Source organism: Nematostella vectensis, chromosome 13 (genome assembly GCF_932526225.1).
Source record: "Nematostella vectensis chromosome 13, jaNemVect1.1, whole genome shotgun sequence".
Classification (NCBI taxonomy): Eukaryota; Metazoa; Cnidaria; class Anthozoa; order Actiniaria; family Edwardsiidae; genus Nematostella; species Nematostella vectensis.
Window position 1 is genome coordinate 7,023,284 of NC_064046.1, and position 14,023 is coordinate 7,037,306.

Here is a 14,023-nt window from a genome sequence, read left to right on the forward strand (position 1 = left end):
TTGGCGTCGGCCCCCACGAGACGATGGAGGGGGGTTCTTTTCCACCCTCGGGGCCGTGTTTCGTCCACGGTGGAAGTCATGGTCTGGGCTGGGCTGCGGCTCAGGAGTGACTGGGGGTGTGGGGAGGGTCCGGCTTCGTTTTACCGTTTTTACGTTTCCCACGCGTTCCTCGGGGGTGAGGTCCTCCTCCCGACAGTAGACCCGGGTGGGGCGGTGAGGGAGCACGTGGTTGCGAAGCCTGTAGCGGTTGGGGGTGTTGGGGTGGAAGTCGAAGTAGAGGTAGCCCCAGGGCTTGCGGGTGGCGTGCTCGAAGGCTTCCGTGACCTGGGGGACGCGTCCTGGGAAGGCTTGCATGGCGAGCTGGCGTACAGCCAGTTGGTCCCGAGGGTTTCTGAAACAGAAGACGCAGTGGGTGTCGAGGCTGAGCGTGCGCATGTTCTTTTTTTGTTGGAAGAGGTTCTGGGTGATCAAGATCACCGTGATGTCGTGATGGTGGGACTCGCGGGTGAACAGGCTTTTGAGGCGGGGGCATCCTCCATCAGATCGTCGATGTCCAAGAGCCCCAGAGTGTCGTGGGGACCGAACAGGGTCGCCGCGTTCCCGGGGAACCCACGGTGGAACTCTACCTCCATCGCGTTTGGCCATAAGGTCATACGCGGGCTGTGGCTCCGCGTAGCAGCAGATGATGCGACGGAAGGGTCTGTCGAAGCATCGGGGGTGGTGGTGGATGAGTTGTTGGATGAGGGTGGTTTTTCCATAATGGCTAGGTCCCACCACCATCAGGCTGCAGGGGGTGTGGATGCATTCGTCTTCCATCGTCGGGAGTAAATGCGGGGAGGGGAATGTGGGAGGGGCTTTTTTAAGAAAAGTGAAGAGACCGGAGACCCTGGTTCCCTGTGTTTTATTGGTTTTCTCTCTCTCTTAGGAACAAGGACTACACGTGCATTGAGGGCGGGACCCTTGTTGGCAGGTGCACCGGGGGCAAGTCTGGTTGGGACAGGTTTGAGCAGCCAGCTGCACCATCAGGTCGTTGGCTTCGGGGTCTGTGGTGTAGTGGGTGTGGAGCACGGTGTCTTGGGGGATCCCTCGGGCCCGGTGGCGTAAGTAGAAGAGACAATGTTGGCCACAGACGTCGAAGGTCGGAGACTGAAGGCTCTGTGGGTTGTAGGTGACGGCGTCCCGGAGGCGGCACGCGGCGGCCAAGTGGGTGCCATAGACGTGAGGTGGGTACCCATAACTGTCGAACCATTCGCAGGTGTCTTGGGTGAAGAAGAGGGCCACCCAATGCTGCCCAGGGCGGGTGCTGGGGTCCGTGTTGGCGATGTAAGCGGCCGGGGTGGGGACGTGGTGTGGGTGCTGGGGGAGACGGTCGGCGGGACGGACGCATTGAAACAGGGGCGCGAGGGCCTTATCCGCCAGGGCTTTCTCGAGCAGGTCTTGGGTGTTCATTGGATGTCGTACACCGGCTGCCTTTAGGCGTCGACCAAGAGTTCGGTGTACGCCTTGGTCGTGGCTTGTGTGAAGTCGATGTAGATGTCGACAATGCCTTTATGCTGTGGGTGGGCGAACCCTGAGGCCGCGTTGCCCCCAGGGGTCAGGTCAAACACCATGACGCCGTACCCATTGGCGAACTCCTTGTGGGTGGTGGACACCAACCCCATCGATTGGTTGGCGGTTCCAGCGATGGCCCCCAGGGTGTCGTAGTAGAGGTCAGCAACCCACCCGTCGGTCATCTTGTTTGGGGGGCGGGCATCTCGATGCCGTCCACGACCACCTTGATCGTGCTGAGCATGCTGGTGGGGAAGTTAAATGGGTTGTGGCGGTAGCTCCCGTTGTACCGCTTGCTGTCCACAAAGGCCACGAAGATGCGGTTGGGGCGGTCCCCCACAAACACGTCTTGTAACTTGGTGGAGCGTAGTCCCTGGGGAATCTCTCGGGTCTTGATGATCAGGGGACGGACAGGGAACTTGACGGTATCAGGGGCGGCACTGTGGACCACCCCTTCCTCGCTGGGGGAAGCTTTCCTCGCACCCATCAGGCGCCCCTCGACGGACAGACGGAGGGTGAGGGTGGGAACAAGACCCCCTCAGAAAATGGTGGTAAACGCCTCCACCAGGCTACCTCCCGTCTTGTCCTTCAGGGGAACCACCCAGGCGAATTTGCTGAGCACATCAATCACCGTCAAGAGGTACTTGACCCCATCGTTGTCCCGGCGGAACGCTTGCAAGTCACACAAGTCGGCCTGCCACTGTTTGTCCATGCCTTGCACCATCACCCGTTGCCGGGGGTAGGTCCTACGCGCGGGCGCGTGGAGGTTGAAGGTGGGTTTTGAACGTAACCAATTCTTCACGTAGCTCAGGCTCGGACCCGTCTTTCCCCTCACTGCCCGCGCCAACTTGGTCACACCCCCCCCAAGCTCCCGCATTCCGTGGGTTATAGTACCTCCTGTGGAGGAGGGCATCCCAAGCCTTCTTGGTCTGGGTCTGGGGTGGGACCCTCTTTTTCTTCTTGGCCCCCTTTCTCGGAAAAGGGGCGTTTCTCGTACTGGGGGCCATCCAGTTGGGAGGCGTGGATCTCGATGTGCCCTAAACAACACGCAAGCATACAGCGAAGCCGTTCCCACGTAGAGCGGCACTGTACAAAAGGGTGGGTGGGGTCTGGCGCACAGCACGACATCGCTCTAAACAATGGGGGAGGGGGCTACGGATTCCCCTCTTTTATGAGTTGGTCAAGTCCACGTGCCCGTAAGGAAGGGAGTGGATCCCATCCGGAAGAAGCACACGCTTGTTGTACACCATGCGAAACGTCTAACGGGAGGGGGTGGTGTGTAAGGTCCTTTGCCGCACGTCTCGCCGAATGGACCGGTTCGGAGACCAAGCGGAGACCATCCCTTCCTCGAGCAACTCCTCCATGGCACGCATCGTAACCACATCAGCGCTCCGCACATTGAGGTGCAGGCCCTTGACCTTGCAGACGGAGGCACCGCTGCGAGTGACGTAGGAATAGCTCTTGGGTCCCGTAGAGGTGAACCGCACGATGGCGTCCCCAGGGGGTAACTCGCTCGTCAAGTCGCCTAGGTAATCGCCTAAGGTTTGGTCCCAAGCTCCTGGGGCTGCGACGTAGATCACACTGTCGGTGTCGTGGTACAGGCACCGGGAGCCCAACCGGCGCATCACGGCATACAACTTGAGGCGGGCGTACGTGGTGGTCAGCGCCGCTTACACCACGTTGGTATGTCGTTGGGGTGTGACAAACTCATCGTACAGCTCATACTGGACTTGGAGGATCTCCTCGTTGGCCACAAACACATCCTTGACCTCGACGGTGTCCCCCATCAGGAGATCAATGTAGCGCGCAGGCTCATCCACGTACTCGGTTTGGTGACGGTTGGGGCGCTCTCCAAATTTACCCCACATACTGTTGAGAAGCAGCTTCGCCATAGCCCTCAACCCTGGGTTGCTTCCGATCTTGATGGGGTCTAGGCGAATGCCTTGGTGAGTCTCGTACCGGTTCACGTAGTCCTCCTTTTAGGCCTCCGTCGTACATTCGGGAGGTCATCCCGAAGCCTCCTGCTTGATCTTGAGGAACGTGCTGACGTAGTCCCGGAACAAAACATCCCACTCCTCCCAGTGCCAAACCTCGTAGACGATCAACACCCGGTACCCCTGGCGCAGCGCCTCGCCTACCTCAGGGTGGCACCAGGCCCCCACCAGGGCACGCTTCTCCTCCTCCGTATGGGGACACGCCCCTTGCACTTCGGCTTTGGCACCAGCCGCGCAGAGGGGGAACACCAGCTTGCCGCCTAGGTGAACAGGTAGCACAGGAAAATACAGGTCCCTGGGAGGGAGAATCTTGAGCTTGAGGAGCCCTCGGTAGACCGTGAGATCCTCCTCAAACTGCTCAGCAATGACCTCAGGGTGACCCACAGGGTAAGGCTCGTAGAAATTCACCCATGGGTACAAGGAGCAAAAGTCCACGTAGCGAATTTCACACCCCTCGGGGAGGTCCTCCACATCCTGGAGTAGTGTGATCGCATTGGTCCGTCCCCCAAAGAAGGCGTCCCGAGGATTTAAGGGGATCGCCTTCTCCATGGCCACGGCTAGAGACGCCAGTGCCGGGTCCTCTTGGAGAACCTTGTCGAAGGCGCACTCCCAGACCTCCACCATCTCGTACCCTTGAGCCCGGATGGCCTCACACCGGTTCAACGTGTTGGTGTACAGTTCCTCCATGGTTAGATGCTTGTGGGGGTTCAGGGTCTCTGGGCCAAAACACTGGGGACAACCATGGTAAAAGCACCCGTAGTACTCGTAGACCGTCCCTGTGGCCGCCGCATACCCGTCCACTTTGTAGGGTCCCACCCGAAACTCGCCTTGGGCGTTCAAGATGGTCTGGAGGGTCACCCCATCGCGCTGGCTGCGGTACTGGAGCCAAAGAAGCGCTTTGGAGGACTGCACATCGTGTTGACGGTACCCTTGGCTAGAAAGGATGGCCACCGTGTCCTCAGATAAGAATAAGGTGCGCAGGACCCTGCTGGCCAACGAGGCAATCGTGACACACTCCTCAAAGGGGTACACGGTGGTCAAGGGGAACACCAGGCGACGGAAGGCCAAAACGGCACGCTTGAGGGCCTCGACAGCTTGGTGACAATACTCCGCCAGCTGGTCTTTCAACACCCACCGGGCCCCCTGCTGCACCTGTTCCGCGTGCCACACCCTCAAGGCCTTCGCTTCCGACTGTGACTTGTTCGGGAGGTCGTAGTAGCTCAGGTCCGGGATAGGGCCCTCGTACCCTTGGTGCTCGGGGGTGTTGAAAAAATGAGGAAACGTGCCTTTGCAAGCCACATCCTCAAAACCAAAGACTTTAGAAAGTCAAGACAACGCCATCTGGAAAAAGTTCAAGGTGCACTTCATCGTCACCTTCAACTCGGGGACACTGAGGCACATCACTTTCACCCCATTGAAGACCACGTTAGACTTGACCCCATTACGGATCAAGTACTCGAGGATGGGGTACGAGTCGTACCCTTTAAAGTTGTGGGCCAAACACGTGTACCCCTCGGTGCTCCCCCCAATCAGCCACACACAAAACGCCTCGGCGGTGAGAAAACTGTACTTCCGAGGTCCACAACGGGGACAGTCCCCAGCCTCCATGGGCCACTCGCAGCACAAGTGACACATCTTCTGCACGCCAGCAAAATTCACCACATGCCCCGACGCCAAAGGTTGGGCCTCGAAATCGAAGACGATGTAGCGGAAGCCGTCCTTGCGCTTCAGGGTCACCGCCTCCCCCACAGGCATAAAGCACAAGTGGTCCGGTGGCACCACATCGTCACAGGTACGACACTTGTACTCCCCACACACGTGGGGCTTGTCGGGCTCCGCCTTGTGTAGATCCAGCACCTTCCCACAGTCCAAGCACCGTCGAAACCGCTGGCAGTACGACCACTGGACGGTCCCCCCACGACCATCGGGACGCGACTTGACCACACGGTGAGCCTCCCAGCAGGTCTGGCTGCGGAAGTAATGGTGATAGTCGGGACAGTCTCTCCAATCCCAGGGTTGGACTTGGTCATCAGGGCCCACCACCGGTAAGGAGCACCCCACCACCCCACAACTCCGACACAGGCCGTCACAAGGGTGCTGGGGAGACGAGTACCCCTTGTTGCACGTCTTGCAGAAATAGGTGTGTCCCAAGACCCGGTGAACTTTTGTGACATAGTCGTAGTGTCCCTCGGCGTAGTACAGGTACAAACGGTGCACCATGTCCCGGACCTCCCCCGAGTAGACCAAACTGTTAAAGTGCGACCTCGATACCACGTTCAGTTGGATCCCTTGAGGAGCCAAGTACGTCTGGAATTGAGCGATCTCCTCCAAGGTGCACGAGCGCAGGGGAACCCTCGCCGCAAGGTGAAGTGCCCGCGCCCGCGCACGCGCCGTCTGAATGGGGAGGCTCGGACTCCCTTTGCTGGGGTCGTAGATCTTCCTGTTCGCAAACAGGGGGTAACCCCGCACGTGGGCCAACCCCACCACGATGGCCCGCGCCGCGCACATCCCATCCCGATGGTGGATGCGCACCACGGAGCCACAGTTTTTCCGCCATCGCTCAAAATCCACACCGCGTGGGCCTTGACCATAACGAGGGGGGCATGTGAGTGCGCACCACATGGACATCAAACTGACCATTCAACGCGAACTCCCTATGGGACTGGGCCACGCTAGCCATCACTCCCACCACCCTGTGAGGGGTCAATTGGTTACGATGCATGAAGGGGAGGGCAATAGGGTTCTCCAGTCCCTCACCCCCAAACGTCAAACGGACGTAGTCGTGGCCCGCCACACCCTCCAACGTCTTGTCCAAAACATGTCCAAGCACGCCCTCCACATCGTCCAAAGCCTCTTGGAGGCGCTGTCGCTCCGGTAGGTCCACGCGCACCACATAGTCCGAACAAGACGTTCCCATTTACTTCGACTTTCGGGTCTTCACATGTTCGATCCGATGCAACTCCTTAGATGAGGGTGGGGGTGGTGACGGTGAGGAGGACGTACCCCCACCCCCTCCCCCACCCACCTGTGGTGTCGACGCCGCCATCGTATCCAAATAGTGATCAAACAATCCATCCACCGAGTCAAACAACGGACCGACGGCACCGTGGGATAAAAGGTCCCCCTCCTCAGTCACTTCCCAAGACACCGCCGACTCTAAAGGAGATCTTAGCGGTCCATGGAACGATTCGTGACGAGATTCACGCTCCTCCAGGTCTTGGAGGAACGCTTGCAACTCATCTTGCCACTCCATCCCGCCAAAACAAGACCCTAAGACCCCCAGCGCAGCGCTTAAAAAAAGACTGCCACCACCCAGACGAGGCCGCCCCATTCCCCACACGGTCATGACCACCGCTCCCAACCACACAGACCTTCATCACGAACTCGAAAAGAGCGATCTCTTAAGGAACGCCGGCAACACCACGTCTCTACCTCCCCCCAAGATACGTGGAACAGTGTTCCTCGTACTTTTACCCACGAGGGCAAGCGTGAGGACCCTACGACGGTCTTCACGCTCGCCCTCGCCTTCCCTATTTTTTCTCCTAGAAACTTCACCTATGGAGGACACCATTCCCCAAGGACCCTGAGGAAGAAAACGAAGGGAAAGGAGAAGGAAGAGCAAAGAAGCCAGAAGCCCCATCTCTTTCTTCAATCTTCCCCCCCCCCCCATCTTAACTTAATAAACGAAATAAAATAAATCCACGAGTCAAAACCACCAAAGCGTTATGGTAATCGCTTCGGAACACCCTGCATTCCAGCCTGTCACCCAAAATAAACCTAAAAAGAGAAAAACAATGCAAAAACATTCGCAAAATGTCCCCCCTCCTGTCACTCTCCTATCACCCCATCGATCACCCCACCGTCACCTGTCAACGATGCAAATTCAACACAACACGTTCACTAAGAGATATTTATTTATTTATTTTATTTTATCTTCCTCTTCTCTGTCAATGGTACCAGTATCCCTATGGGGAGCCTCAGCCACCATCCATCTCTCGATCCCCCAAGGATCCTTGGGGAGCATGTAGTCTCTACGGGTCTCTCCGGTCACAGTAGACATCCACAACGGGGGAACCTCAGGGTTCAGGTAATAGTCGTAGCGGATGTCTGTGGTCACGGTAGGCATCCACGCCTCGATTTCCCAAAAAGAGTCTCTCTCGCGAGTCGCGCCCTGGGATGGCGATGGCGATGGTGATGGTGATGGCGATGGTAGTGAAGCCTTTGCCCGACAATGGGGACATGTGGGGTGGCGCCCGCGAAAAAATTGAGCCACGTTCCATCTCCCTAGACACTCTTGGTGAACTCTCTGCTTGCAACAGTCTGTGAGTTTCACACTCCCATTCCCATCCTCGATGCAAATAAAACACTCCATGTTTCCTCTCTCCCTAAAATAGACACACAACACCGTCTTGAAGTTTTTCCAAACTGTGAAAAAAAAAACCACTGGGCTCGTCACTTGTCTTTTACAACTTCCCGAGCTGTCGCCCATGCAAATTCGCGCTACGCAAACCTGTCAAACCTAAGACAAGTTAGAACAAAGAAACACTACAAAACGTCAACCCCTCTCACGGAAGAGCTCACTCTAAAAGAACACGCCACCAGAACACACCATGGAACCGTTCCGGGAACCTTACCTAGCCTGTTGGGATGTCGGTAACCAGTTGGAACGCGCTGCCCAACTTCTAAAAGAACACGCCGTGGACATCGCTCCGCGCACCGAGGGAACCCAACCGACCCCACGAAAACAACGCAAGAAAAAACAGACAACAAAAAAGAAAACCTTGTCAAAAACCTGTAAAACCCTCGCACCGAAATCGCAAAGAAAACCCCGACGTTCACGAACTAAAAAGACCCCACGACAAGCACAAAAGAACTGTCCACCAAGCACCAATGAGAGCTTAGCCCACGAGCAACACATCACCCTTAAAAACATGCAACACGGACAAGACTTTTAATTTTACCACGCCACGAAAAAAGAACCGAGACCTCAAGAAAAATAAACCCAACGGAAGAAAAAACCATGAACAGCCAAGTCCGTACCCCGTCCCCAAGACCCGGGGATTATTACAGTGTAGACATCGACATCCCCTGTGCAGTTACCTTTAGCCCACTAAATGGGTTTGAAAAAGCCCAATGTATGGAGCGCGCTGCCGTGACGTTGAGAATGCGTTCCGACGAGATACTGCAGGAGGCTAGAAAACTGCGGTACCTAGAGAACCAAAAAATCGAAAAACAACGCCTGGCGAGGAGAGAGGAGGAAGAAGAAGGGAGAGAAAACACCGAGGAGGATGGGGAAGAGAGACCAAGCGATGAAGAGCCCTTAGGAACGCCAATCCTTCCAAGAGACCCGTCATGGACACCTCTCTCAAAAAAATTTCCTTTATCGACCTCTCGAGAAACAATAGCGATGAGGAAGAGGAGAAGGAAAACACTAACCAAGAAGAGGAGGAGGGGGAGAACAGCAACAGCAGCTGGTCTTCCTCCTACGCAACCTCCGGAGGGTACGACAGCGACGGAGAGGGGGTCCAAGAGAAACGCCGCAAAATTAAAAAGATCCTTCTGGACCCTAACAAGCTCCACAGGCTCCGGGTGGTCTTAGAAAAGCGACGACTCCCCTACACCCCACATGCCCCTCGTCCCTCACCCGTGGAGAGCGATGAAGAGAGCCGTAGTAATAGTAGTAGTAGTGTGGACCGGGACAAAGAAACTCCACCCCCATCGCCGCTACCCGCCACCGAAAGGGAAACGTCCGGATGAGGAAAAAACAACACGCCTAGAAGGACACTTTTTTCCTCTTTTTATTACTCTTTTTTAATAATAATAATAATAATAATAATAATAATAATAATAATAATAATAATAATAATAATAATAATAATAATAATAATAATAATAATAAGAAGAAGAAGAAGAAGAAGAAGAAGAAGAAGAAGAAGAAGAAGAAGAAGAAGAAGAAGAAGAAGAAGAAGAAGAAGAAGAAGAAGAACACCACCCCCGCATCCCACATCTCCGCAGCGGCCTTCCCCACCCACACCCCTACAATCTCCCGCCGACGCACATCCACGGCTGGAGGCACCCCCCGCTCGTGACCCCAACGACGACGCCCCTGGGAGGGTCCCATCCCACCCATCACCATCCCCCTCAACGACGAAGCTAACACTCGTGTATCAAAACCACTCTCAGAAACCTGACGCTTAAATAAGAGTGCCACAACCGCATACACAAAATAGTTTATTACACCGCGGATAGGAAACGTATCTACAACATCAACATTAACTCTAGACTCTACCGCTAGCTCTACAGAGGGTGTGTCCCACGCCTCGGTCAGTCCTCCTACAGTTCCATCTCTCCCTCGCCGCCGTTTCCGTCCCCGGAAAGCAACTGCTCTAGCTCCTTCTTCTTCATCCTTGCCTTCTTCTCTCTCATTTTCCTCTCCACGCTCTCCTCCTCCTCGCCCACAGGCCTGTAAAGCACCCCTCTCTTCTTCTTCTTCTGGGGTGTGGGAGGTACCTTGAACACCGTCGCCGCCACCAACTCCTCGTCCTCCTCGGAGGAGGACGCTGGGACTATCTTCCTCTCCTGAGACGGCCGCCATACGTTAAAAGACTCCTGAGGAGGCTCACCCGCCCTCACAAAGCTTAAAGTACACACGCCCCTTGCTCTTCTAGCTTCCCGACACCAAGGGTTTGGTAATCAAGCCGTGCTCACACCGTGGGAACTCGTTCAACTTCGTCCCCGCAGGAATGGTCTTTAGGATCTGTAGGGCTTGCTCTTGCGTGTAGTAGTACCCGCACCCCACCACGTGCTTGGAATAGTCCACCTCAGTCCCACAACGGACCACCGTGCCTGTACGTTTCACCTCCTTTCCGCAAAAACACTTCATACCTCGACCCAAGCAAAAGCTCAACTGAACCCAACACGGCACTACCCCAACTATTTCTATCCCTTTTCTCTACCCTCACAAAAGACCTTTGACAACTACACCCGTCAAACCCTGACTAAACAACATCCCCCGCAGCGCACCAAGAATGTGTCACGGAAACAAACGACTGACAGCCCTTTGCCCTGCTGCTCTAAAGTAAGCCGACCACGTCCAACAGCGATGCCCCGACTCCATTTGACGCAACCAATCCCCCTCACGAACCGCACTCGCCAGGTACTCCCTCGTCGTCTCCCGAGCCATGCGCACCTCCAACGCCGAATACTGTGCCGCCTCGAGAGACAACGCCAACTCCTCCTCGATCTTTTCCGATTGGGTACGCAGCGCCTCCAACGCGTCCCGCTCCGAATTCGCCCTTGACACCCCCCGAACAATCCCTGTCAAAAACGCCACCACCACCACCTTCACTGGAGGTAAGTTCTCACGAAGCTTTTGAAGAAACACAGCATCGTCCTCCTTCGTCCTCCGCCTCAGGAATTAAAGGCGCCCCCTCACCCTCCTCCCCCTCCACACTCTCCATATCCGCCGACCACGGGTACCCACGCTCTCCCTCTTGGTTCGGCGAGTACACGTTCCCCTCGCCGTACCGATGGTCCACATACTCCACCAGTAGCGCCTCTTCACGCACTTGAAAAGTCACGTAGCGAATCTCAATGTCCACGTCCATCACCAGGATGAAAAACCGTTTCGGGACCTTCAGGACCTCGGTCCAAACCATTACACCGTCCACCAACTTGGAAGAACGCTCCACGTTCCCATCGGCTCGAACTCCGACACATCGCCGCTAGTCGCCATCATGCTCGCAAAACAAAAACAACGCCTGGCGGACCTACTGCGCTTGCGCAACACGCTGACCAGCGGGCACCCCCTTCTCTTGACAGGTTGTCACATTCCACACATTCCTGAGCAGGCTCAAAGGCAAATCTGCATAATTATTCAGGCTTGTCTTTGTTATTGTTACTACTGAGATCATTGATCGCTAGTAGTCCTTTAGTAAATTATCTATCTATATAACGAAGTAGAAACTTGTTCGGTTGCCCCTACGCCAAATGCGACACGAAATTCAAACCCACGTTGCTTGACTGACTCCGCCGAAAAATATTCTAAAGTGTGCTCACTTGTGTTTAACGGCTGGATAAGGAAAACCACCAGCGTGTAACATTCTATGCATGCTAGTCACGCCAAAAACTAAATGGTTACGCGTTTTCTTTACGTTTCAAATAGCTACTTCATTCGGTGAAGAGATGAGATCGCTAAACCGGTTCTTGGGGCAGATTTTGTTGTTTAAATTAAAAGACCCTTTTCATATTCAGTATGCAAATTTAATTCTCATAATTTTATTTCACTAAACAAAGCTGATACATTGCAACTGGATTTTAATAACTTGGTTTAGCCTGCCAATAGTCCTTGCGCTCCTTAAGGAAAAGGAAAGCCGCTTCTTCGTTTGGCGGACTAGATACCGTAAAAAACAAACAAACAAAAAACGCCGTTCTGCTTAATGCAGCCACACTGTGCGTGGGAGGCAACAGGTGGAGGGAACCTCACTCTCGCCAAACACCGAGGAGATTGACGAATTTAATAGATACACGAGTTTTTTTTACTGGCGTTGCGGGCTCTAGCCTGCACCTCTAACAAAGAACAGTGTGCTTTGCAAAGTACACTGGAGGTCCATGAAAACCAAAAAGGGCGTAGGTCGTGCATGCGTGCGGGGGCGGGATTGCCAGCCAAGGGAGCCGAAGGAGCCCACAATCTGTCATGTGACACTGAAGTGCGAGGCTGCTTATGCAAAGTCTAGGAATTAAACACGAGGTTCCGTTATTAAAGGGAAAGCTCCTCCCACCCCCGGGCTCAAATTTGCAATTATTATCAGAACACCGCCACGCTAGCGGTCACAAATTATGTCTCCTGTAAAATATTGCTTATCTCTGAGCTTGAATAAAACTATTTTTGCACAGGTAACAATAGTTGTGTTAAGAGTTTGATAAATTAGTGATTTGCTGTCCACATTCCGGTGCGAAATGTTAAATTTTGCCCATCCATAATCTAGCGCACCTGCATAAATTATTCTCGTGCTGTGATGAAAATGCTCGTATTTTAGAGCGCACACAGCCTGGTATAGCATTATTTTACGATAGATAGAAACATTCTTAGATGGACAACTCTAGGAATGATATTTATTTTGGTTCAGAATATGTCGTACATGAAATTTGAATCTAGCGCTCAGAGCAATGGTCCTGACATGTTGACTCATTGACGGCTGATTGATAACTAATTGTTCTTGAGCCCGGAGGTGGGAAGTGACAGCTAGATAGAAGTAAAATGCAAGGGAGCGAAAGGCGGCCTCTGTTAGCAGGAAACCCTTCGCCTGCCTTAAGATCGCAAATTTGTCCATATATTTTCTTGACTTTCTTTTAGCAGGGAACCCTTCGCCTGCCTTAAGATCGCAGTTTTTTTAATCATTTTGGGAACTATATCTAAAACAGCTCATTGGCTATTGCCACTTGACGTGACCATGGTTCCGTTTTATTATTTAAATTAAATGCATGACCGGGTGTGAAAACTCATTAATTCCCACTCAGTCCGTAGACTGATAAGCTAACAAAGTGCAGTAAATCGCACGCGTTATCACGTGGTTATCACATTGACAGTCGGTCCCAGTTATTAGTTACTGAGGTCAATATCCAGGGCTCCCTAGGGGAACACGGAATTCAGATTAAAAGAGATTTATGATTTGAATCCAGCAAGTATTAACTGTGGTAGAGCCCCATGGCTGACGGGGGAGTCACTTGACAGCCTCACATGGTAATCACGTACACAGTGGTAGCACGTTATTCGGCTTCATCACGTGAACAGACGCACGCACTGATCAGATCCCGCGGTAAAAATCCATGGCTGGCTAGGGTGGAACACACAGTCAAGGACGCCTAAAACACAAAAATGGAATGAGCTCGAAATACATAATTTTAAACGAATGCACGGAGAGAAGCCCAAGATGACGCCCAAGATGACAAAGGAAACCATCATTGCACAAAGGGAAAGAAACCAAAGAGAACAACGAATATTTTGAGTGTCATTATTTACACCACCAAGTTGTGGAAAAAAAAAACATATTTTCCACACTCACATCTGAGAAAGCCACCTTCTCCAGCGAAACTAGGATAATTTCTTTTTGGTTTAATCATGCTCGCCATCCTAATGTTGTTATTCGCACGCCGGGGTTAGGGAGGGGGGTTTCCGGTATTCAGAGCCACTCCACTTGAGTTTTCTGTACAATCCCCCTTTGTCAACATCAAACTTTGTTGCCCCCCACCCCCCCCCCCCAGGAGAAACCCAAAAACTTGTGTGACCCCCCCTCCTCTTAAAAAGTCCACAAAACTACATTTATAATATGAAATATAATGCGTACTTTTTGTCGTTCATGAAAGAGTGCTCGATATACACGGATGTATAGCGGGATATATCTTGATTATGGAAAAAACATTATGGAAAAAGTAGTTTGTGTGTTTTTCCATAATCAAGATAATACAAAATATAGATACAT

At 53.4% G+C, this 14,023-nt stretch overlaps 1 protein-coding gene across 2 annotated transcripts in view; it reads right to left on the reverse strand.

The window, feature by feature from the left end:
- Nucleotides 1-11,803: 11,803 nt before the first annotated feature.
- The window catches only part of LOC5510866 (ribosome biogenesis protein bop1-B), a 50,325-nt gene continuing 48,105 nt past the window's right edge, over nucleotides 11,804-14,023 (reverse strand). For both annotated transcript variants that reach the window (XM_048720795.1, XM_048720794.1), the window contains exon 25: nucleotides 11,804-13,406. In XM_048720795.1, the coding sequence (XP_048576752.1) occupies nucleotides 13,324-13,406 (83 nt within the window). In that variant the 3' untranslated portion in view covers nucleotides 11,804-13,323. The remainder of the gene's footprint in view (nucleotides 13,407-14,023) is intronic.